The following is a 23,710-nucleotide window of genomic DNA, read 5'->3' as shown; positions in this document are numbered from 1 at the left end:
GCAGAGTAGAGCGGAAGAACGACTTCTCGTGTCTTGCTCACAACACACCTGTTAATACATCCCAGGATCATGTTTGCTTTTTTTGCAACAGCATCACACTGTTGACTCATATTTAGCTTGTGGTCCACTATAACCCTAGATCCCTTTCTGCCGTACTCCTTCCTAGACAGTCTCTTCCCATTCTGTATGTGTGAAACTGATTTTTCCTTCCTAAGTGGAGCACTTTGCATTTGTCTTTGTTAAACTTCATCCTGTTTAACTCAGACCATTTCTCCAATTTGTCCAGATCATTTTGAATTACGACCCTGTCCTCCAAAGCAGTTGCAATCCCTCCCAGTTTGGTATCATCCGCAAACTTAATAAGCGTACTTTCTATGCCAATATCTAAGTAGTTGATGAAGATATTGAACAGAGCCGGTCCCAAAACAGACCCCTGCGGTACCCCACTCGTTACGCCTTTCCAGCAGGATTGGGAACCATTAATAACAACTCTCTGAGTACGGTTATCCAGCCAGTTATGCACCCACCTTATAGTAGCCCCATCTAAATTGTATTTGCCTAGTTTATCGATAAGAATATCATGCGAGACTGTATCAAATGCCTTACTAAAGTCTAGGTATACCACATCCACAGCTTCTCCCTTATCCACAAGACTCGTTATCCTATCGAAGAAAGCTATCAGATTGGTTTGACATGATTTGTTCTTCACAAATCCATGCTGGCTGTTCCCTATCACCTTACCACCTTCCAAGTGTTTGCAGATGATTTCCTTAATTACTTGCTCCATTATCTTCCCTGGCACAGAAGTTAAACTAACTGGTCTGTAGTTTCCTGGGTTGTTTTTATTTCCCTGTATTATATCCTGAATAAACTTCTCAAGCTCATTCTTGAAGTCAGTTAGGTTTTTTGACCCCATTGCTCCCGTGGAAGGCTGTTCTAGAACTTCATTCCTCTGATGGTTAGAAACCTTCATCTAATTTCAAGCCTATACTTATTGATGGCCAGTTTATATCCATTTGTTCTTGGATCCACATTGGTACTTAACTTAAATAACTCCTCTCCCTCCCTGGTATTTATCCCTCTGATGAACTTGTAGAGAGCAATCATATCTCTCCTCAGCCGTCTTTGGTTAGGCTAAACAAGCCAAGTTCCTTAAGTGTCCTCTCATAAGGTAAGTTTTCCATTCCTCTGATCATCCGAGTAGCTCTTCTCTGCACATGTTCCAGTTTGAATTGATCTTTCTTAAATGTGGTAGAATCATAGAATATCAGGGTTGGAAGGGACCTCAGGAGGTCATTTAGTCCAACCCCCTGCTCAAAGCAGGACCAATCCCCAACTAAATCATCCCAGCTAGGGCTTTGTCAAGCCTGACCTTAAAAACGTCTAAGGAAGGAGATTCCACCACCTCCCTAGGTAACCCATTCCAGTGCTTCACCACCCTCTTAGTGAAAAAGTTTTTTCCTAATATCCAACCTAAACTTCCCAGACTAGAACTGCTCTCAGTATTCCAGATGAGGTGTCACTGGTGCCTTGTATAATGGTACTAATACTTACCTGTGTCTACTGGAAATATGTCGCCTGATGCATTCTAGGACCACATTAGCCCTTTTTATGGTCACATCATAGTGGCAGCGCATAGTCATCCTGTGATCAACCAATATACCCAGGACTTTCTCCTCCTCTGTTGCATCCAACTGATAAATCCACAGCTTATAGCAAAAACTCTTATTAGTCCCTTGAACTGTGCACTATTAAATTTCATCCCATTTCTAATACTCCAGTTTTCAAAGTCATCCAGATCTTGTGGAAGGATATTCCAGTCCTCCTCCATATTGGTAATACCTCCCAACCTTGTGTCATCTGCACATTTTATTAACACACTCCCACTTTTTTGCCAAGGTCATTAATAAAAATGTTAAATAAGATAGGTCCTAAGGAAGTGTGTATTGTGAGGTCTTTGGGTTGCTGGTTATATGTAGATGTGTGTCTCCATCTCTTCAGTCTGGGCTCTATAATTTAATCTGGCAACTGGACAGATTCTGGGTGATGGTTAAGGTGTTTGCTTTGACCTACAAGCCTCTAAATGGTCTACGGCATTCTTGTGAACATTCCTGGGCTCTGGAATTCCCTTCTTGTCTTAGTTCACCAGAACCAGGACTTCACAGCCTTCAAACAAACTACAAGATTTGTTGGTTCTTATTATTCCCAACTTTTTGGGGGACTAATAAGTAGAATGAGTGGAAGATGCCAAAGGATTTTAATGAAGGTGATGGCCAAGAAAACTTTAGGAGCTTTCTTCATGAGATTTAAATTGATCTGATATGTTTTGTATTTGGTTAAGGTTTGTTATGGGTAGTGATCCTAGTATCCAAGAAAAGTGTGTGTGGGCATCTGTACACATGGGATCTCATGATCTCTCCTGGAGTCTTTAATTTTCCACCTGTCTTACAAGTGATTTGAAGCCAAACAGGAAACACATTGAATTAAAAGGCACTCTTTCTGATGGACAGATTGAATTTAAAAGATCCAGCTGAGTGTGTGTGTGTGTGTCTTAGAGCATTATTGAGATACCATTACATCGATAGGCTGAACTCATGCATTTTCAGTTAGAGAAAGAGAGAACAGAAAACTAACAAAGTGGGATTCTACCATTTACCAGTATGCCTGCTGTTGTCCCGAATACTGTGTCATTCTAAGATGCAGATAGATAAAGCAAGGTATGACTGAAAACAAATTTTACAGAACACAAAAAACATTCTTTGCTGCCTCAGTAATCTGTAATGTTTAGCTAACGGTCAGATAAGACCATTAGGAACTTTAACTTGGTGGCCTGGAAAAAATATCAGCATCTCCAAACTGCAAAGTAACTGTGACAATATCAAAAAGATAATAAACCATTCACCCATAGCCACAGATGAAGTCCCTACACTCTTCGTTCACCTGGACAAATTTACAGTGTTAAAGCACTATGGTTGAGATTGAGATTAAGCAAATCATTTTGAACATGGTTTCTTATATAAAACATAAAATCAAACGTGAGAGTAACCTAAAATGTAGTCATCTTTTTGTACTGTTTGTATATTGGTTTGAAAATACAAAGCACTACAATAGTGTTAACAGGATTTACACCTGTCAAGTGCCCTCGCAGCTAGATTTAGTTTTATTTCCATTTTAAGGTAATATTAGCATTAAACAAATCAAGATCTACATTTATTAATTAGCCAGTTTGCAGGATTAAGTGTCCTGAGAAAGCTCCAAAACAAATAAGCATGGCAAAACGGGGGAAAAATAGTTTTAAGAACCATGTAAGTATACACTAACAATAAATAGGAAGTCAGTAGTAGGACAGAAGGGTGAGAGTATTCTTAATTCACATTTTATCCAGGATTCTGGATTGTCACATTTCATCCAGGAAGGGCCTCATCCAAAGCCCATTGAAGTAAATGGAAAGACTCTCATGGACTTCAGTAGGATTTGGAGCACGTTGAAAGTGCCATCTTGATCTAAGAGACAAAGTTATGCTTCTGTAATTGTTTTTCTCCTGCATAAATCAAAACTCTCATTTGTTCATCTATGGCAGAGAAGTAACATTCTCTTTCTCTTTCTGAAAAAGAAGTCTTTAACAATTGCCCTGAAAGGATTAGACATAGCAGTACCCTATTACAAGACAGTAACCTGGACAGTTGTAATTTTATAAGAGCTAACCTTACATTGTTTCCACTAGTCTCTGATTTACTACTTTTCTATCTGGTATAGAAGCAGTTTACAAAGGTATTTTAGGAACATGCTTATCTTGATTATGAGACTCATGTCTTATAATTCCATCCACAGGTAGGAGAAAAAACTCCTTTGTCAAGGCTGATTCCCCACTCTGGCACTTAGATTGCAGAAGGTGGGGGCCTGCAAGGATTTTAAAAATTAATACTGGCCACTCTAGGCTTGTATTAAACTCCCAAGGTTACAGCTTTTCTCTGACCTTGAGTTGGTAAACGCTGCCACCACCTAAATGCAAACCCTCTTTCAGATCCCAGGAAGGCGCACTTGGGAATTCCTTCCTGTGGAGTACCCGCAAACCCTTTCACACACACATCTTCCGGGGAAGAGCTGACAAAGAAAACAAAGGAAATTAGCTGTTGCCACCAGCTAATTTAACAACATATGCACAAACCTCTTAGGACACCAAAAATCCAATCCTGTTCTTAAAAAAAGTAAATTTTATTAAAAACAAAGAAAGAAAATATATCTGGAATTTAGGCTTTTGCTAGATTTTAAAAAAGCAATTCTGAAAATTAAGCCCCCAAAATAGCTTTCTTGGGGGTTCAGCTTAAAGGTTACAAGCAAACAAAAGCATCTGGGGTTAGCACAGTCCACAAGCCTTACAGAAAATAAAATAAAATTAAAAAAAAACTATTTGCATCTATCTAAACATTCCCTGTCCCAGTGAATCCTTCTAGGTATGGACGATGAATTTTCATACCTGGTCCAAACCTTACACAGCATTCCAGCTGCCCCCGTCTCTTCAGCCCAGAGAGAACAACAGACAAAGGGAAAGCCTTTTTTCCCATTTTAAAAAGTTCTAGTTCCCATTGGCTCTTTTGGTCAGGTGCCCACTCCCTTTTCTTTACCTGAGGGACATTTTAACCCTTTACAGGTAAAGCAAGCAGCCACCAAGAGGGACTTTATAGCTAAGTGGCTGGCTGGGTGTCCATAAAGGGAGCCCCCCCCACACTTCATTTATCACATCCTTAAATGGACATCATTTCACAAATGAAACATTCCTCCAAATATTCCAGTATTCTGGTACATTTATAAAGAATGTTTCATGTGCCACATCCTGGGTAATAACATGAAAAGATTCCATACTTCTAAAATTAAACTGTCTCTTTATTCAGAACACTATTTACAGAGATCCCTGGAGCTACATCTAACATTCTACCCATATGCACAGAGTCTGGTGTCTCCTCCAATCTTGCAACCTGTGCACCTCCCTTCAATTTCCATGCATATTGCTAGAAAAAGTTACTTCATTTACTGGGGTAACACTGATGTTGCTTCCCATAAATGATAAATTCCTGAACAAATACCCCAAGTGGTCAAAACATGAATATTCATGTTAATTCATAACACCAGGGTATATGCTGAAAGTGCATATACAAGAGCAGCTAACTGGGACCACAAAACTTTTGAGGACCCTAGACAGATTCTTTCATATAGGTTTCTTTCCCCTGTACCCCCTTTCTTCAAATAGACTGTTGTTTCCTCATTTTTACTCTGAAAAAAGCAACCCATCCCTGCCAGCATGAATGCAACTCAAGTTGGTCGGGAGCAATGAACTATGTAATACAGTCACTGCTTTGCCTCTTGAGTATGCACACTTATCAACCGAGGGGCCCTGATCTCCTGATCCCTGCCCTAAAGTTCACATATTCACAACTCAGTAGAAATGTAAGCACAATATTTCGTCTGCATTGTGTGCCATAGATGTCACTAGTCAGATTTGCCGAACCCATGGGAGGCAGAACAACTAAACTACCTTATTCACCACCTGCTGGCACAGCCAAGCTGTTCTGTGGAATGTTTTGCATAACCCACATGTAGAGCTTGTTCCAGAGTTTCCCTCTTGGTACTTACCTTGAGGCAGCAGACATCAGCAAGGACATCATTCCAACCAATGCTAGCGATGAATTGGGAATTGCAGAGCAAGTAGCACATCGTTTGCTTGCTTGTAGGGAAATAACAATCTGCCTCTTCTTGGGGGTTACAACTTCTCATTTTAACAAGATGTATTGTAACCCCTAGCTGAAACAAATCCTCAGTTATGGAGAGGGAGGACAGTTTCATGGCCAAAGCATTGGCCTGATAATAAATAGATCTGGGTACTATAGCCAGCTCTGCTACAGACTTTGTGTGTGACCTTAGACAAGTCACTTAGCTGCTCTTTGCCTGAGTTTCCCCATCTGTTCAATACGGATGATACTTCCCTACTTAGTGGGTGGCTTTGAGCACAAATTGTTTGAGAGATCTTCTGAGCCTCTACTCCTGAGTGCCATAGAAAAACCTAAAAATAATATTGAATAAGCAGTATTATCTGCATGGTTTTGTGGCATCTGCTTATGACTGCTGTGGCTTTAAACCCCTTTGAATGGCTTTTGAACACACTTTGTCAGGCCATTCCCCTCTGGTAATCCTCTGAACTCATGTTATACAAACAGGTATGGTTATTCATTATCTTTCACAGCTGTGTGCATACATGTGGATTTCCACAGCTCAGAAAATGTATTTTGTGAATTATTTCCTGGCTTTTCAGGACATCTGCATGCAGGGCCAGTGTAACCACTAGGTGACCGCCTAGGGCGCCAAGATTTGGGGGTGCCAAAAAGCGGTGCCCCAATTTTTTTTTTTTTACACTACAGTGGAGTCACATCTTACACAGGGGTTAGGTTCTAAAGTCACCGCATAAGAGGAAAATCGCGTATAGTAAAAATTACCATAAAGTACAGTATACACATACACTAGAACAGGGGTTCTCAACCTACGGTACGCATGCCAAAGGTGGCACGCGAGCTGATTTTTTTTTTTAATGGCAGGCTGCGGGTCCCAGCCGCCGCTGAGCCTGCTGCCGACCTGGGGTTCTGTTCACTCAGCCGGTAGCGGGCTGAGCAGGGCTGGCAGTGGGTCAGCTCCTACCAACCGGGGTCCCAGCCACGAGTCCTGTTCACCCCGCTCGGGTCTCAGCCAGCTCTGCTCAGCCTCCTGCCAGCCTGGATGAACAGTCTGGGGTTCCGTTCACACAGGGTTCTGTCCGCTGCCCTGGGGTTCCGTTCACCCAGGCCGGCAGGAGGCTGAGCGGAGCCGGTGGCTGGGACCCTGGCTGGCAGGAGCCAGCAGATTGAACCCCAGACCGGCAATGGGCTGAGCAGCTCAGCCCGCTGCCGACCTGGGGTTCTGTTCACTCAGCCGGTCCGGGGTCCCGGCCGCCAGCCCTGCTCAGCCCGCTGACAATCTGGGGGTTCCGGCTGCTGGCCCCTTGCCAGCCAGGGTCTCGGTCACCGGCCTCGCTCAGTCTTCTGCTGGCCTGGGTGAACGGCAGGAGGCTGAGCGGAGCCGCTGGCTGGGACCCCGGCTGGCAGCTGAGTGAATGGAACCCCAGGCCGGCAGCAGGCTCAGCAGTGGCCGGGACCCGCAGCCTGCCATTAAAAAAAATTCAGCTTGCATGCCACCTTTGGCACGTGGTCCGTAGGTTGAGGACCCCTGTTCTAGTGTATACTGTGTGTACTGTACTTTATGGTAATTTTAACTAAACGCGATTTTCCTCTTACGTGCTGATCTTAGAACCTAACCCCTGTGCGTAAGATGTGACTCCACTGTATTTCTGCCATGAATTTGAACCAGTGTGATTTTGTATTTTCATATACAAAGTTCCTTAAGCTTTTTAACATCCAGATCATCTTTAAAAACAATGAGTTACTGGATTACTTCCCTGAATAACCTTCATGTAAATGGTAGTTGTGGACATGCATTCAATGTTAATGTGATATTATAGATTTGTCCATGAAGTACTGATTTTATGTTCATATGATAAATGTATATGTTTGTCATGGCCTCACATTTATATATGACCCCTGTACAGGCCAGTCCATAGTCAAGGATTTATTTATTTCCAGTTTTCCATAGTAATTTTTCATACAGAAATGTTCTAACTAGAAAAAGGGGCAAAAAACACAGTTGACCTAGTGACACAAGAATTTATCTTCAATGAATAGGGCCTTTAATTATATTCTAGTGCTGCTGTACGCATGATACTGTAAAACTGCTGAAGCATAGAGTAAGTAATTGAATAGCAATTTAAGTATGAATTTATTAAATCAATTAGATTTACAGAAGTGATTTGAAACATAGTACTGCAATATTGGGCATACCAAGTATATAAAAATCTAAAGTAGTTGCTTGCAAGGGTGGTATAGTTTCTAATGGGAATTTGTCTTGGTTATAATCGTAAAAATGACTGATTCTACTTGTCGTGCAAAGCTTATTCTGTAAGTTATTCTTTCCCTAATAGCACCTCAGAGGTAGGCCATATCATTTTAGTTTGCCTGGGAATCTCTGGACCTAGTAAAGGATTTCATAAACTGGTGAGAATTTACAACATCACTTCAAACTGATCTGTTTTTCTCCTCACAAGACAAGCAATATATACTAGATTAAATGTATCAAAAAGTTAGTCATATTTTGTATTATTAGATCTCATATATATGTTGCACTTACCTCTGCAAATAACGTACATCAGGTGGAAAAGTAATATTTGAGAAGTAAATCCATATGAGTTTGCACAAAAGGTAGTCTCACGTGCCACGCAGCAGCTAAAGGAAAGGAGAGCAAACAGCATAACAAGGAGCATGATGAAGTGCTTAATAGCTATTTTACTATAGCCTCTGGAAATATAACATTACTTCTGTATTTATAGTTTGCCAGGGTGGGAGGGAAGTCACAAGACTGTTCAGAAAGGAACACAATAAAGATCATCGCTCAATGTTTTATTCAAATAAGCAGGACCTTAAGGTACACATGGGAATAGGTGTAAGTAGTACTGGAATCACAGTAGTTAATTTTATTCCTAGGGCAGTCAGGAAGGTCTCAGAATACTTTTACAGGCAAACCTTATAGTATCTTTTTGAAGATGTACAGAAATTAGAAGTGTCTGTACAGTCTATACAAAAGGACACAAGTGGAGGTATACTTTCTCTGGGCTTTTTAGGATCTGAGGGAGCCATTTATGGAAGTGAGGTAAAAAAAAATTTAGTCTTAAAGCATTTCTGTTCATAAATGGTAGAAATATGCTTATTTTAGACATCCTGATATAATTTTCTCCTGGAGGCATTAGAAAAGCTGATGAAAAATGTAAACAAAAATACTGGGATAATTTGCTATGTTCAGGTCTCTGCATATTCTGAATGCACAATCCTAAATAACACTGATAGAGAATTGCAAACAACGGCATTTAACTTCAGTGTCTGATAAATTGCTAAGACAACTAATAAAACTGTCATTCTGAAATTATTTAGATTCTAGGGGAAAGTTGAGGTGAGGCATGTGTGAATGCATACAGTTGGTTTCATCAAGAAAAAACAAAATCAAGACATCTTTCTTTGATATGATATCTAGCTTAGAGTAGATAAAGTAAACGGAGTAGAGTTTCAACGAGTCACTGTCATTGGGGAAACTAGAGCGATGTAAATGAGATTTGACTAGTACACATGTATTCAAAATTGGATTAAAAGTGCGTAGATTAGGATGGCTAACTATCAAGTGGGAAGAAGTGTTGACGTCCTGCGTGAATTCTTCTGGGTCCCATACTAAGTGGTGCTGTTGGTGGTTGTGGCTGTTTTTAAATTATTATTATTGACCAGTTGGGGGATGAAGTAGAGAGTGGTCTAATGGAATGATAAGAAATACTGTGAAAGCTAGTTTTAAAGATACAATGTGATGTTAGTAAAATAAAGTGGGCAAAAAGGACATCTAATAAATGTAGAGTGTTTTGCATGGGAATGAATGATGAAGTGTGCACTATTCTTTAAGAATACTGTTAAGGAAATACAACCCAAGAAGGGGAGAATATGAGAAAGACAAAGAATATAGTGGGTTGCTTTACCAGGAATATCATATGTAAAACAAGCAGAGTAATTATTTCTCTCTAGTCATCACTGGTTAAGCCTGAGATGGAACAGTATGTTCCATTTTTTGCACCAGGGCTTAGGAATATTTAAGAGAGTTCAAATTATTCCTGATTTTTTCCAAGAGAACTGGGCAGGTTCCTTGGGGTAGAGAAAAATATGGCTGAGGGAAGGTCATGATATAATTGACTGTTCCTTCTAAAGGGAATTTTATTATGTCTTTTGAATTTTTTGCTACTTGCAGCAAAACACACATTTTGCTTTTTTTGCTTAGTGTGTGAATTTGTTAGAAGCAGCTCTCTGTGTATTCTACTATTCTTTGCTGTGATGACAGCTTCAATAAGATTAGGGTGAACTTGGAGACAGTACCCAATTTATTACACTTCTTTCTATAAAATATCAAGTAATCTTGTTCTGCATTCCTCTTAGATGCTTCTTTTTGAACCATGGTTGATGTCTTCAACTAACTTTCAAATAAATAGATTTGGTTATAGTGTCCACACACATTGTACTTTAATCAACTTGTTTCCATGTCAGAATAACTTTTCTTGCCCATGTCCCCTATTAAATCCAGCTGAAGTGTAACAAGGTTATCAGTATGATGGAATCAAGCCAGACCCAGTTATAGAAGTGTAGTTCTTCTATAGCCATTGTCGTACCATGTATTATTATTTGTGTGCAAACCAGGTTCTCTCTGAAAAATAGCCCAATCATATTGATTATAACTGTAGATGATTAAAACTGTAGATGGAGCTCCTACAATTATAATGGGGTAAAGATTGCTCAAGAGATTTAAAAAAAAAAAAGCCCCCAAACCCCAACAATTATTTCTCAAATAGCCTTTTTGTCAGATTTATTCTGCTCATGCCTTTTTCCTTTCTTTCTGTTTTCATTGTTACTACTACAAAGCTGTAGTCCTATCGGCTGTTTTGATGCTGACTTTATTCATGCCCAGTTACAACTTCTAAAGTTAGGTGCTTTTATTTTCAAAAATCAAAATAATTTCTTGTGCAAAAATAAACCTCATACTCACCACATCAGTCTTGTGAAAGTAATACAGTTCATTTATTAAAGAGCCAGATTTGAGTTACCCCAGTGTAAAGCTGGAGTAACCTCACAACTGTTATAAAGAATTTGGTCCAAATTAGACAGAATGGAAGGGGGCAAAAAGAGAATAAACAATAATAATAAAAAAGTTATATACCACAATTATCTGCTGGTGGAGGAGGGGACAACTGTACTGAAGCCAAAAGAATGCTGCCTCCTCCCACCCTCTCCACTGGAGTTATATCTATAAAATTTCTGAAATCTAATTGATACTGTGATATTGTATTAGAAAAAACTGCCGTGTCATGAACACCTGCATGTACGTGGATCCACCACTACTGACAAACCCTGAAAAAGATATGAATCAGATAGATACAAGAGAAGGTGCTTAGGCCTCAATGACCCTATTCAGGTGCAAATATCTGGGCCAATAGGTGAGCTGCCCTTAGAAAACCAATTTAGCTAATTCCTCTGAAGGATGGGAGGAAGGTAGGAGCAGTGGGAACTTGCCAGGAACAAGAGAACACTGACCAGGAGAGGTTTAAATCAAGGAATATACAGAAATAGGGGACCCAGAAAGGTAAAGGCAGCATGGGGCAGGAGAGAGAAACTTCAGAGAAGCTGGGTAAGAGGCTTCAGGAGGAAGAGGTCACACACTATCTAACAGCATTATGGGACAGGAGTTTGTAATGGCTTTCCTGAGCCCAGATGGGCCCCAGGACTCTGGACAACCCAAGGGACTTAGACCTTAGCCCAGAGAATGCCCTGGAATGGTGAGGGAGGGATATGCCTTTAGTATTTATTGTTTTGTATGATTTGTACACTCTTGTGCTTTGTATGATTAAACATAAAGGTGTACGAGTGTGTGTTGACTGCTTCACAACTGCTTTTTGCCCGAGAAAGCTGAACTATAAATCAGAAGCTTAACACCTTCTGGGTGGAGACAGCTATGTTCAAGTAACTGGGGTATCTATGAGGTAAGTACTGGTCCTAGGGCTTATTACAGGTGGGCTGAGGAGCCCCATTTCTGAGTGGGGCCCAGGAAATATGCCAGAGAAGCCAAATAAGGAACCAACTTGCTGAAGCTTTAGAAGCTTGACACAGCAATCCTAGTGGGTGGACAGGAGTGAGCACTTGCTAGGATCTCTCATACACCCTCTTGGGTGGAGAGGCTTTGTCTGGGCCATCAGGGGAAAGAAAACCCTTCTCCCCTTTAAGGATTGCCCTGCCCACCTCTTTTTAGTGGATGTTAGAAATAATCCAGTATGGATACAAAATCCAATTCCACTCCATGACCACTCTAACTTCCTGTTCCTCATCTCTTTTTCTCAGAGGTCCCTCTCATAAAGAGGGGGTAAGATACTATCATTGCCAATAAAACATCTTTCCCTTTGGCCTCTTTACAGCACCAACTCTTCCCCAAGTGTCTGGTGGGCAGCATGCCTTATGCACCAGTGAAATACTTGCCTATGTGTAGCTGGCTGCTTCAGGATTGCAGTGGAAAGTGTGGGAAAAGAGCCTGTTTAAGCAAGAGTACACTCATTCTCAGCCACTCTGTTGGGAAGTGTTGGCTCTCTGAGATTAGTGTTTGGATCATCCAATGTATCTTGTGACTACTCAAGATCTTATAACATTCACAAAGTCTACTAAAATATACTGATCACTCTGCAAAAGCAGAACGAGTATCTCAGCCAGTCAGTATCCTCAAGTCACTTTGTGTTTGTCTACAGAACAAGATTGATGGTTTTAAATCACTATAGCTGATACCTGAGTTATACCATTTTTAGCCAGTTAGTTTACACATTTTTGGGGAGGGAAATGGAAAAATAAAGGTTCTGAGAGCAATGGAAAGACAGTATTTTCTTAAAAGCATTACCTGATATTGCTTTGTATCTTTTAACATCCAGAATTCATTGGAAGAAGTTTAGTGAACAAAACAACAAGAACCATTATTTGATCATTACCTCCTTATGTTGGATTCTAGTCACTAGCTGTTTGGCCTTTTATCTGCACCTCAGACTTCAGACGGCTTCCAGTTACATCTGTACACAAAGTTAGAAACCAGTGATTTTTAGATATCTGAGGTAAAAATGAAGGCAACTGTGTAAAATACCAAAAAGAAACAGCAGCTTATGGTACATGCCACTAAAGGACTCCTAGTAATCAACTTTAACATTCATGCCCTGAGAACAAACATATTTTGTGGGGCTCTACGAAAGCAATAATATTAGTCACCAATCTCAGAAATGGTATATTTTAATAAAGAATATGACATAGCTGATCTCAGAGTCCTGCTGTCAGTATGAGGGGACTCCCGTACTTAAAAGAGATGCCTTTTCATCTCTGGCACCACAATGAGTCTGAATAAGGATAGGCTAACCTGGCCCTACTTGCTAGCATCTGGGGAAGAAAATTACAGTGGATTGATTCAAAAAGGGAAGTGATGTGGTCTAATTGGACAAATAACATGATGTTAACAGCATGCTTTTTGGGGGAGGGGGAAGAGCTATAATAGTAAGCTGTCAAGAGAAAAGACAGCACTTGTTAACTACATAATCAGTCAACTCACACTGTCTTTATGCGTGCCTCTGGGAAAAGCTAGTTCACAGTGGGCATATTCAGCTATTGCCATCATCATTTGGCAGAGCTACACAGCTCAGGGAGTCTTTGAAAGACCATTTTAACAGTGAGCCAGAGTAGTGAGTGTTGTAGAAATGTGCTCTACCTGGCCCTGTTCTTTTGCAACCTGATAAGAAACTTGTAGTGACTGCTATGCATGTAGGAATATTATATTGTCAATGCACCTATTAATATTGTTTGTGAGTGGTGGTATGAATAGTGCAACACAGTGCAGTAACAGATATTTGGTCGCTATTAGACCCACTCAGCAACAGCCAGCATATGCTAGGAACTAATTCAGAATAAAATTCTATTTTTTGGAACAAAATTAATCTTTGACATGAACCAAGCAATTTAAAAAAAAACATTTAAAACTTAATAAATTAAAGGAACAGAACTTATGAAGGGGAAAGAACAGTCATTTCCATTTTAGGGACATATACACCAACTGTGGCTTTTGCTTTAAAAGGTGCCGGGGGGAGGAGGCTGAATTCACAATAATGACTAGGGTGGTAAGGGTGGGGCAATGTGGGACAGCTGCTGGAGGACAGTAATGGTTGACATAAGTAATGCAGTGTCTATACTCTCACTGCATTGACCTAAGTATATTGACCATGACTCTACACCACTCATGAAGGTCATGTTATTAAATCTACATAGCCAAATTTAAGTGAAGACACATCCACAGGTAGGCTGATGTAAGCTGTCTTGTGTCCACCTAACTGTCTAGTGTAGACCAGGCCTTACTCTTACAGGAATAAATTGGAAACCAGGGAGGCAGGAGAGTATAGTAGTTGAAGCAGATGCTTAGGGCTTGTGGACTTTTTAGAAAAACCTATAAATGCTAATTACATTGAAATATTCATAGGGCTTCTGATTTTCTGGTTTTACCAATAAACACCAATATAGTACCCCCAATAAGAGAACAAGTTTAAAAAGAAGAAAAGAAAAAAAGAAATTGGCATTTATACAATAAATGCCAGAAAAAACACAGAATGTGCTTACTTGTATTTCAGGACTTGTCGACAGGGAACACTAATGAAAACCATGAGGGTATGATTTCCGAAGCACACTAATGTGTTGCACATTAATTGGTCCATGTAGACCCTGCTAGTGTGCACCAAAGGTTGCCTAGTGCACTTTAACGTTGTGCTGTTTGAGACAATACTACATTAAAGCACACTAGGGAACATTATCAAAAGATTACTTATGACAGTATATATGAGTGTAATGAGCAATATATACAATATACGTTACTCATTACAGTGCATATGAAGAGAAAGCCCTCAAAAGCCCTGATTAACCACAAACATGAAATTAATAAAGACCAAAAAACCAGAAGCCCTAATGTTCAGTATAGATGATCAAACCAAAGACACTCAAATAGATACCAACTAGTGTCCTGTGTTTCAGCTGATGATTCAAATTCACAATTTATTTAGGCTACAATGTACTTCTACTTAAATTATAAGGTGTTCAGGGTAGGAACTGTCTTTCTTTTTTATTTGTATTGTGCCTAGCACAATGGGGCTGGGGACTTCAGGCACTACCACATTACAAATTAGTAAAAATAACAATAATCTGTTCATAATCGATTTCTTATTCCAAACAAGGTAGCTCTTATACACGCTGCTACTTTCAAATGTAAAACATTTTGTCTTGACTACACTAACTTTTACAACTAGTTGCATCTCCCTGCTATCACTTTGGTTTTCATACTCAAAATTTTTGACTAAATGATTATTACCTTAGCACAGAGGATAGAGGTTAACAAGTTATGAAAATGTGTATTTAATTTAAGAGTTGGCAAGAGAAAAACAGGTATGAACAGATTGGTTTTACTTTCTAAAATGTTCCAGAAAACAGATGAACTTTATTTTAATATTTGTTTCATCTACCTTGAAATGAGAACTGAAAGGGCTTTGATAAATGGTTCGGAAGCTTCACCAGTTTAACTGTAAGAACCTCTGTCTTTTGATAAAATGTCATGTAATTTTCCACAGCAATTCTCCTCAGACAGTCACAGATAGCCCTGACATTTCTTACAGTTCTCTACTGAAGGGACTATTTTCTTCCTCAGTGGCAGCACATTGCAGTCGCAAAGCTGTGATAAAAGACCCTGGGCCAGATTCTCAGCTGGTGTACATTTTTATAGCTCCATTGGTGTCGGTGGTGATATAAAGACAATTTACACCAGCTGAGGATCTGCCCTCCCTATACTTTTTTGTGAACTGATGTGAATAGGTCCCTACACCTTTAAGTTCACCTGAAAATGAAAAATTGTTCTTCTTAGAATAAATATTAACTGGAATACACTTAACCAATTTTTTTTATAAGCAGGACTTTCAACAGCCATAGCAGGCTCCCTATAGAAAGCTTCCTTTAAGAAGATTTCTAAGCTGTTTCAGTGCCCAAATGTGTTTTAGTATCTGAACAGTATTGTTTTTATTTAAAAGGAGCTCATTGAGCTGCAGCATGCACACCACAAGCTAAACAAGCAGTATCATGATAAAGCGGCGGAACTGATGCATACAAACAAGAGAGTGGAACAACACGAGGATGAGGTTAAGAAGCTGAGAAGTCGGGTGGAAGACCTAAAAAGAGGGCTAAACCAGGCAGAGGTTAAGGTATTTAAACTTTTAATTTGTTAAAAGAATCTGTCGTCACTTACAGTTTATTCCCATATTCAAGGGCAATACTGTAAATGCATTTATATATTGTAGAGTTATGTGTTTATTTATGATCCTAGGACTGCAATCTTTGACATTAGACATAGAATTTGACCTCTTTAGTCCCTTTGTCCATTGTCCTACCAATATAAGAGTCTTTCTGAAGATTTTACGTGTCTCTAAATCTAATAACCCCCCAATTTATCTTTCTACTGAATATGCCAACTAGGCTGTTATTAGACAATTTGGACAAAATGTGTGTGTGCATGTGTAATATATAAATATAAAAAGAGCTCATTAATTAACTAATTTTTCAACATTCCTATGAATTCAGCTTATTTTAAATTACAACAGTGTAAAATTCTGCTGCTTTTGCCAAACACATTCTATTGGGTACAAAGCCCAGTTTAATCCGTTTCATTATCAATTACCCCTAAACATCTTAGCCCTGGTCTACACTACAGGGTTAGGTCAAATTTAGCCGCATTACGTCGATTTTATAATGAATGCATCTACACAAGCAACCCCATTCTGTCGACATAAAGGGCTCTTAAAATCGACTTCTGTACTCCTCCCCAGTGAGGGGAATAGCACTAAAATCAAACTTGCTGGGTCAAACTTGTAGTGTGGATGCAAATAGACGTTATTGGCCTCCGGGAGCTATCCCAGAGTGCTCCAATGTGACCGCTCTGGACAGCACTTTCAACTCCGATGCACTAGCCAGGTACACAGGAAAAGCCCCGGGAACTTTTGAATTTAATTTCCTCTTTGGTCAGTGTGGCGAGCTCAACAGCACAAGTGACCATGCAGTCCCCCGAGAATAGCAAACGAGCTCCAGCATGGAGCGAACGGGAAACACTGGATCTCATTGCTGTATGGGGAGAAGAATCTGTGCAGCCAGAACTCCGATCAAAAAGAAGAAATGCTAACATATATGCCAAAATTGCACAGGGCATGATGGACAAAGGCTACAACAGGGATACACAGCAGTGCCGCGTGAAAGTCAAGGAGCTCAGGCAAGCCTACCAAAAGACAAATGAGGCAAACACTCGCTCTGGGTCAGAGCCCCATACATGCCGCTTCTATGATCAGCTGCATGGCATTCTAGGGGGGGACCCTACGACTACCCCACCACTGTCTGTGGACATCTGCAAGGGGGAAGTCTCACGCAAAAGGAAGGAGGATTTTGTGGATGAGGAAGAGGAGGAGAATGTGCAGCAGGCAAGTGGTGAATCCCTTCTCCCCGGCAGCCAGGACCTTTTCACCACCCTGGAGCCAATACCCTCCCAAGGTGGGATCCCCGACCCTGAAGGCGGAGAAGGCCCCTCTGGTGAGTGCACATTTGTAACTATGGTACAGGGTTTAAAAGCTTAGCAATAGTGTTTAATGTTTGATTTGCTCTGAAGACTTGGGATGCCTTTGTGGCCAGTACAGCTACTGGAAAAGTCTGTTAACGTGTCTGGGGATGGAGCAGGAATCCTCCAGGGACATCTCCATGAAGTTCTCCTGGAGGTACTCTGAAAGCCTTTGCAGAAGGTTTCTGGGGAGGGCTGCCTTATTTCATCCTCCTCGGTAGGACACTTTACCACGCCAAGCCAGTAGCAAGTAGTCTGGAATAATTGCAGCACAAAGCATGGGTTTTGGTCGCATTCAAGCAACATTCGGTCTATATCTTTCTGTGTCAACCTCAGGAGAGTGATATCATTCATGGTCACCTGGTTGAAATAGGGGAATTTTTGTAAGGGAACAGTAAAAGGACCCCGTTTATGCAGGGCTGTTTGCAATTGGCTAAAAGGGATCATTCCTGAGAATGGCCACGTGGTGGTGGGAGGAGTGAAGGGATCATCCCAAATAGCCTCGAGGAGGGGTGGGGGGAAGTGTGTGCTGCACATTCATCCGAAAACCGCAGCCCCTCCTTTTAAATGGCAAACCCAACTGGCATTGCTTGCTATGGGAAAGGAGGGTGCTGCAGTTTAAAAACATTCCCACATGTTATGAAGGTGTTAGAAGCCAAATCCGCATACCCTTTGGCTTACTTTGGCTGCCTGGAAACTGAATTCTGTTGCCCAGCCATGTGTGATGTGTTACTTTAAGTTAAAGATGCATGAGCTGTCAGAGGCCTGTATCCCAAAAAAGGGAAAAAGATTACTAAGCAAGAGATTTAGACCGAGCTGGATGAGCGACCGACTCAAAGGGGCGATTAGGAAAAAACAGAAAGCGTACAAAGAGTGGAAGAGGGGAGGGATCAGTAAGGAAACTTACCTTAGTGAAGTCAGAGAATGTAGAGATAGAGTGAGAAAGGCCAAAGGCCGTGTAGAGTTGGACCTAGCGAGGGGAATTAAAAGCAATAGTAAGAGGTTTTACAGCCATATAAATAGGAAGAAAGCAAAGAAAGAAGAAGTTGGACCGCTGAAGACTATAGCTGGAGAGGAGATTAAGGATAATCTAGGCATGGCGCAATATCTCAATGAATATTTTGCATCGGTGTTTAATGAGACCAATGAAGGTATTAGGGATACTAGCACCGTGACAGAGGGGCATACAGGATGGGGGATTACCGTATCCGAGGTAGAAACAAAACTTGAACGCCTTAATGGGGCTAAGTCGGGAGGACCAGACGATCTTCATCCGAGAATATTGAAGGAATTGGCACGGGAGATAGCAGGCCCATTAGCGATAATATTTAATGAATCTGTAAACTCGGGGGTGGTCCCGTTAGACTGGAGAATAGCTAATGTGGTTCCTATTTTCAAGAAAGGGAAAAAAAGTGATCCGGGTAACTACAGGCCTGTTAGTTTAACATCTGTAGTGTGCAAGGTGCTGGAGAAAATACTGAAAGAGAAACTAGTTGAGGACCTTGAGGTTAATGGCATTTGTGATAAATTACAACATGGTTTTACGAAGGGCAGATCGTGCCAAACGAATCTGATCTCCTTCTTTGAGAAAGTAACGGACTTATTAGATAAGGGAAATGCGGTGGACCTAATATACCTGGATTTCAGTAAAGCGTTTGATACTGTACCCCATGAGGAATTATTGGTTAAATTGGAAAAGATGGGGATCGATATGAAAATCCAGAGGTGGATAAGGAATTGGTTAATGGGGAGAATGCAGAGGGTAGTATTGAAGGGTGAACTGTCAGGTTGGAGGGAGGTTACTAGTGGAGTGCCTCAAGGTTCAGTTTTGGGACCCATTTTATTTAATCTATTTATAACTGACCTCGGAACTGATTGCAGGAGTGGGCTGATAAAGTTTGCGGATGATACGAAGGTGGGAGGCGTTACAAATTCGGAGGAGGATAGGGATATTCTGCAGGGAGACTTGAATGAGCTTGTGAATTGGAGTATCAGAAATAGGATGAAATTTAATAGTGAAAAGTGTAAGGTGATGCATTTAGGGATGACTAACAACAATTTTAGTTACAAGCTGGGGACGCATTGGTTAGAAGTAACGGAAGAGGAGAAGGACCTAGGGGTCCTTGTAGACCGCAGGATGACTATGAGTCGACAATGTGACGTGGCGGTGAAAAAAGCCAATGCGGTCTTGGGATGCATTAGGCGAGGTATATCTAGTAGGGATAAGGAGGTGCTGCTTCCGTTGTACAAGGCGCTGGTGAGACCTCATCTGAAGTACTGTGTGCAGTTCTGGTCTCCCATGTTTAAAAAAGATGAACTCAAACTGGAACAGGTGCAGAGAAGGGCGACTAGGATGATCAGAGGAATGGAAAACCTGTCATATGAAAGGAGACTAGAGGAGCTCGGGTTGTTTAGCCTGACAAAACGAAGGATGAGGGGGGATATGATTGCTATCTTTAAATATATCAGAGGGATAAATACAAGGGAGGGAGAGGAATTATTCCAGCTTAGTACTAATGTGGACACGAGAACGAATGGATATAAACTGGCCGTGGGGAAGTTCAGGCTTGAAATTAGACGAAGGTTTCTGACCGTTAGAGGGGTGAAATATTGGAACGGCCTTCCGAGGGAAACGGTGGGGGCAACGGACCTGTCTGGTTTTAAGATTAAGTTAGATAAGTTTATGGAGGGAATGGTTTAATGGTAAAACATATTAGCCAAGGAATACCAAGCAATGGTAGATAAATAGTATAATGGCTAACAGAGGTCAGGCTGGAGACTCTTGCCTACATGCTCGGGGTCTTACTGATCGCCATATTTGGGGTCGGGAAGGAATTTTCCTCCAGGGTAGATTGGCTGAGCCTCTGGAGGTTTTTCGCCTTCCTCCGCAGCATGGGGCAGGGATCACTAGCAGGAGGGTCTCTGCCAATTGAAGTCACTAAAACACAGGATTGGGGACTTCAACAGCAGAGTCAAGGGAAGGGGTAGGAACGGTTTTGTGGCCTGCAGCATGCAGGGGGTCAGACCAGATGATCATAATGGTTCCTTCTGACCTTAAAGTCTATGAGTCACCATTCTGGTGGGCGCTCAATATAAAAGGCAAAATGTGACCTTGTACCTAAAGCACATGTGCTGTCTGCTGTGAATTGCTTGATTCACTGTGAAAGAGTCTCCCTTTTGTTCTCAGAAATGTATCATCTTAAATTTTACACTCCCTTTTTATACCCCCCCAGGTACAAATGTTTCTATGCTCCCCCTATCATCTCCGTCCCTGAGGTTATCGCAGATTAGAAGGCGAAAAAAAACNGAGACTCTTTCACAGTGAATCAAGCAATTGACAGCAGACAGCACATGTGCTTTAGGTACAAGGTCACATTTTGCCTTTTATATTGAGCGCCCACCAGGTACAAATGTTTCTATGCTCCCCCTATCATCTCCATCCCTGAGGTTATCACAGATTAGAAGGCGAAAAAAAACGCACTCGCAATGACATGTTTTCCAAGCTCATGCAGTCCTCCCGCACTGAAAGCATGGAGGCATTCAGTGGCAGAGTCCAGGAAAGTGAGCACGATGAGCAGAGGCAGTATGCAATGCTGAGGCTAATAGGGGAGCAAACAGACATGCTCAGGCATCTGGTGGAGCTGCAGGAAAGCCAACAAGAGCACAGACCACCGCTGCATCCACTGTGCAACCGCCTGCCCTCCTCCCCAAGTTCCATATCCTCCTCACCCAGACGCCCAAGAACGTGTTTGGGGGGGGGATGCTCCGGGCACCCAGCCACTGCACTCCAGAGGATGGCCCAAGCAACAGAAGGCTGCCATTCAAACAGTTTTGATTTGTAGTGTGGCTACAATAAGAAATATGGCCTTGTCCTCCCCTCCTCCACCATCCCACCCTACTCCACCTGGGATACCTTATCAGTTATCTCTTTTTTTTTAATTAATAAAGAAAGAATGCATGGTTTCAAAACAATAGTGACTTTATTTCCTTTGCCAGCTGTGATCGAAGACGGGAGGGTGGTTGGCTTACAAGGAGCTAAAATCAACAAAGGGGGCAGGTTTGCATCAAGGAGAAACACACACAACTGTCACACCGTAGCCTGNGCTCCGGGCACCCAGCCACTGCACTCCAGAGGATGGCCCAAGCAACAGAAGGCTGCCATTCAAACAGTTTTGATTTGTAGTGTGGCTACAATAAGCAATATGGCCTTGTCCTCCCCTCCTCCACCACCCCACCCTACTCCACCTGGGATACCTTATCAGTTATCTCTCTTTTTTTTTAATTAATAAAGAAAGAATGCATGGTTTCAAAACAACAGTGACTTTATTTCCTTTGCCAGCTGTGATCGAAGACGGGAGGGTGGTTGGCTTATAAGGAGCTAAAATCAACAAAGGGGGCAGGTTTGCATCAAGGAGAAACACACACAACTGTCACACCGTAGCCTGGCCAGTCATGAAACTGGTTTTCAAAGCCTCTCTGATGCACAGCGCATCTACCTGTGCTCTTCTAATTGCCCTGATGTCTGGCTGGTCAAAATTGGCAGCCAGGTGATTTGCTTCAACCTCCCACCCCACCATAAATGTCTCCCCCTTACTCTCACAGATATTATGGAGCACACAGCAAGCAGTAATAACAATGGAAATATTGGTTGCGCTGAGGACTAACCTAGTCAGCAAACAGCACCAGTGAGCTTTTAAACATCCAAAGGCACATTCTACCACCATTCTGCACTTGCTTAGCCTGTAGTTGAACTGCTTCTTACCACTGTCCAGGCTGCCTGTGTATGGCTTCATGAGCCATGGGAGCAAGGAGTAGGCTGGGTCTCCAAGGATAACTATTGGAATTTCGACATCCCCAACAGTAACTTTCTTGTCTGGAAAGTAAGTCCCTTCTTGCAGCTGTTCAAACAGCCCGGAGTTCCTAAAGATGCATCTTTCCCGGCCATCCCACGCTGATGGTGATGAACCATCCCTTGTGATCCACCAGTGCTTGCAGCACCATTGAGAAGTACCCCTTGTAGTTTATGGTTGGCAAGGTGGTCCGGTGCCAAGATAGGGATATGCGTTCCATCTATCACCCCACCACAGTTAGGGAAACCCATTGCAGCAAAGCCATCCACTATGACCTGCACATTTCCCAGAGTCACTACCCTTGATAGCAGAACGTCAGTGATTGCATTGGCTACTTGAATCACAGCAGTCCCCACAGTAGATTTGCCCACTCCAAATTGATTCCCGACTGACTGGTAGCAGTCAGGCGTTGCAAGCTTCCACAGGGCTATCGCCACTTGCTTCTCAACAGTCAGGGCAGCTCTCATCCTGGTATTCCTGCACTTCAGGGCGGGGGAAAGCAACTCACAGAGTTCCAGGAAAGTGGCCGAATGCATGCAAAAGTTTCGCAGCCACTGGGAATCATCCCATACCTGCAACACTATGCTGTCCCACCAGTCTGTGCTTGTTTGCTGGGCCCAGAATCAGCATTCCACTGTATCATCCAGCCCCACTGCCACCATGATGTCCCAATTGCCACAGCCCGTGCTTTCAGGAATGTCTGTGTCCATGTCCTCATCACAATCGTCCTCGTGCTGCCATCTCTCAGCCAGGTTCTGCACATACTGCAGTATAATGTGCGAGGTGTTTACAATGCTCGCAACAGCAGCGGTGAGCTGAGCAGGCTCCATGCTTGCCGTGCTATGGCATCTGCATGGGTAACCCAGGCAAAAAGGCGCGAAATGATTGTCTGCAGTTGCTTTCAGGGAGGGAGGGAGGAGAGAGTGACGACGTACCCCAAACCACCCATGAGAATATTTTTGCCCCATCAGGCTGTAACGATGCTGGTTCTGGCGGGACCCAACTGAGAGTGCCAATTCAGGACAAATTGCTTAAANCTTAGACACTCCAGTTTCCCAGTATCACCACCAGTGCCACTCGTTATGGGGACAAATGGTTATGAAAACCAATACCCCAGTGTAGTAGGTTTGTGCCGGGGCTCGACCCTCCTGGGCGGAGGGGAGCCACACCAACTCACTATAAGCACAGACAGTCAATGCCCAGGCCCTTTGGTGCAGGGCTGATTGGCCCACAGTCCTGGGAGCTCAGGCCCTCTGGTGCAGGGGCTGAGCAACAGCCAGTCACGGGGCTCAGGCCCTCTGGTGCAGGTGCTGAGCAACAGTCAGTTCAGGGGCTCAGGCCCTCTGGTGCAGGGGCTGAGCAACAGTCAGTTCAGGGGCTCAGGCCCTCTGGTGCAGGGGCTGAGCAACAACACAACAGTTTGTTTGGTAGGCCCAGGCCCTGGGTCAGGGCGGGGCACAAATAGTCACAGCTCAGGCCCTTGGGTGCAGGGGCTGAGC

General features: G+C 42.3%; 1 protein-coding gene across 2 annotated transcripts in view; it reads left to right on the top strand.

Moving 5' to 3' along the window:
- The window catches only part of CCDC102B (coiled-coil domain containing 102B), a 352,649-nt gene that overhangs the window by 209,025 nt on the left and 119,914 nt on the right, over positions 1-23,710 (top strand). For both annotated transcript variants that reach the window (XM_034762546.1, XM_034762547.1), the window contains exon 7: positions 15,794-15,964. In XM_034762546.1, coding sequence (XP_034618437.1) covers positions 15,794-15,964 — 171 coding nt within the window. The remainder of the gene's footprint in view (positions 1-15,793; positions 15,965-23,710) is intronic.

Source organism: Trachemys scripta, chromosome 2 (assembly GCF_013100865.1).
Source record: "Trachemys scripta elegans isolate TJP31775 chromosome 2, CAS_Tse_1.0, whole genome shotgun sequence".
Lineage (NCBI taxonomy): Eukaryota > Metazoa > Chordata > Testudines > Emydidae > Trachemys > Trachemys scripta.
Note: the sequence above shows the minus strand (reverse complement) of the source record. Positions and strands in the feature narration are given on the sequence as shown.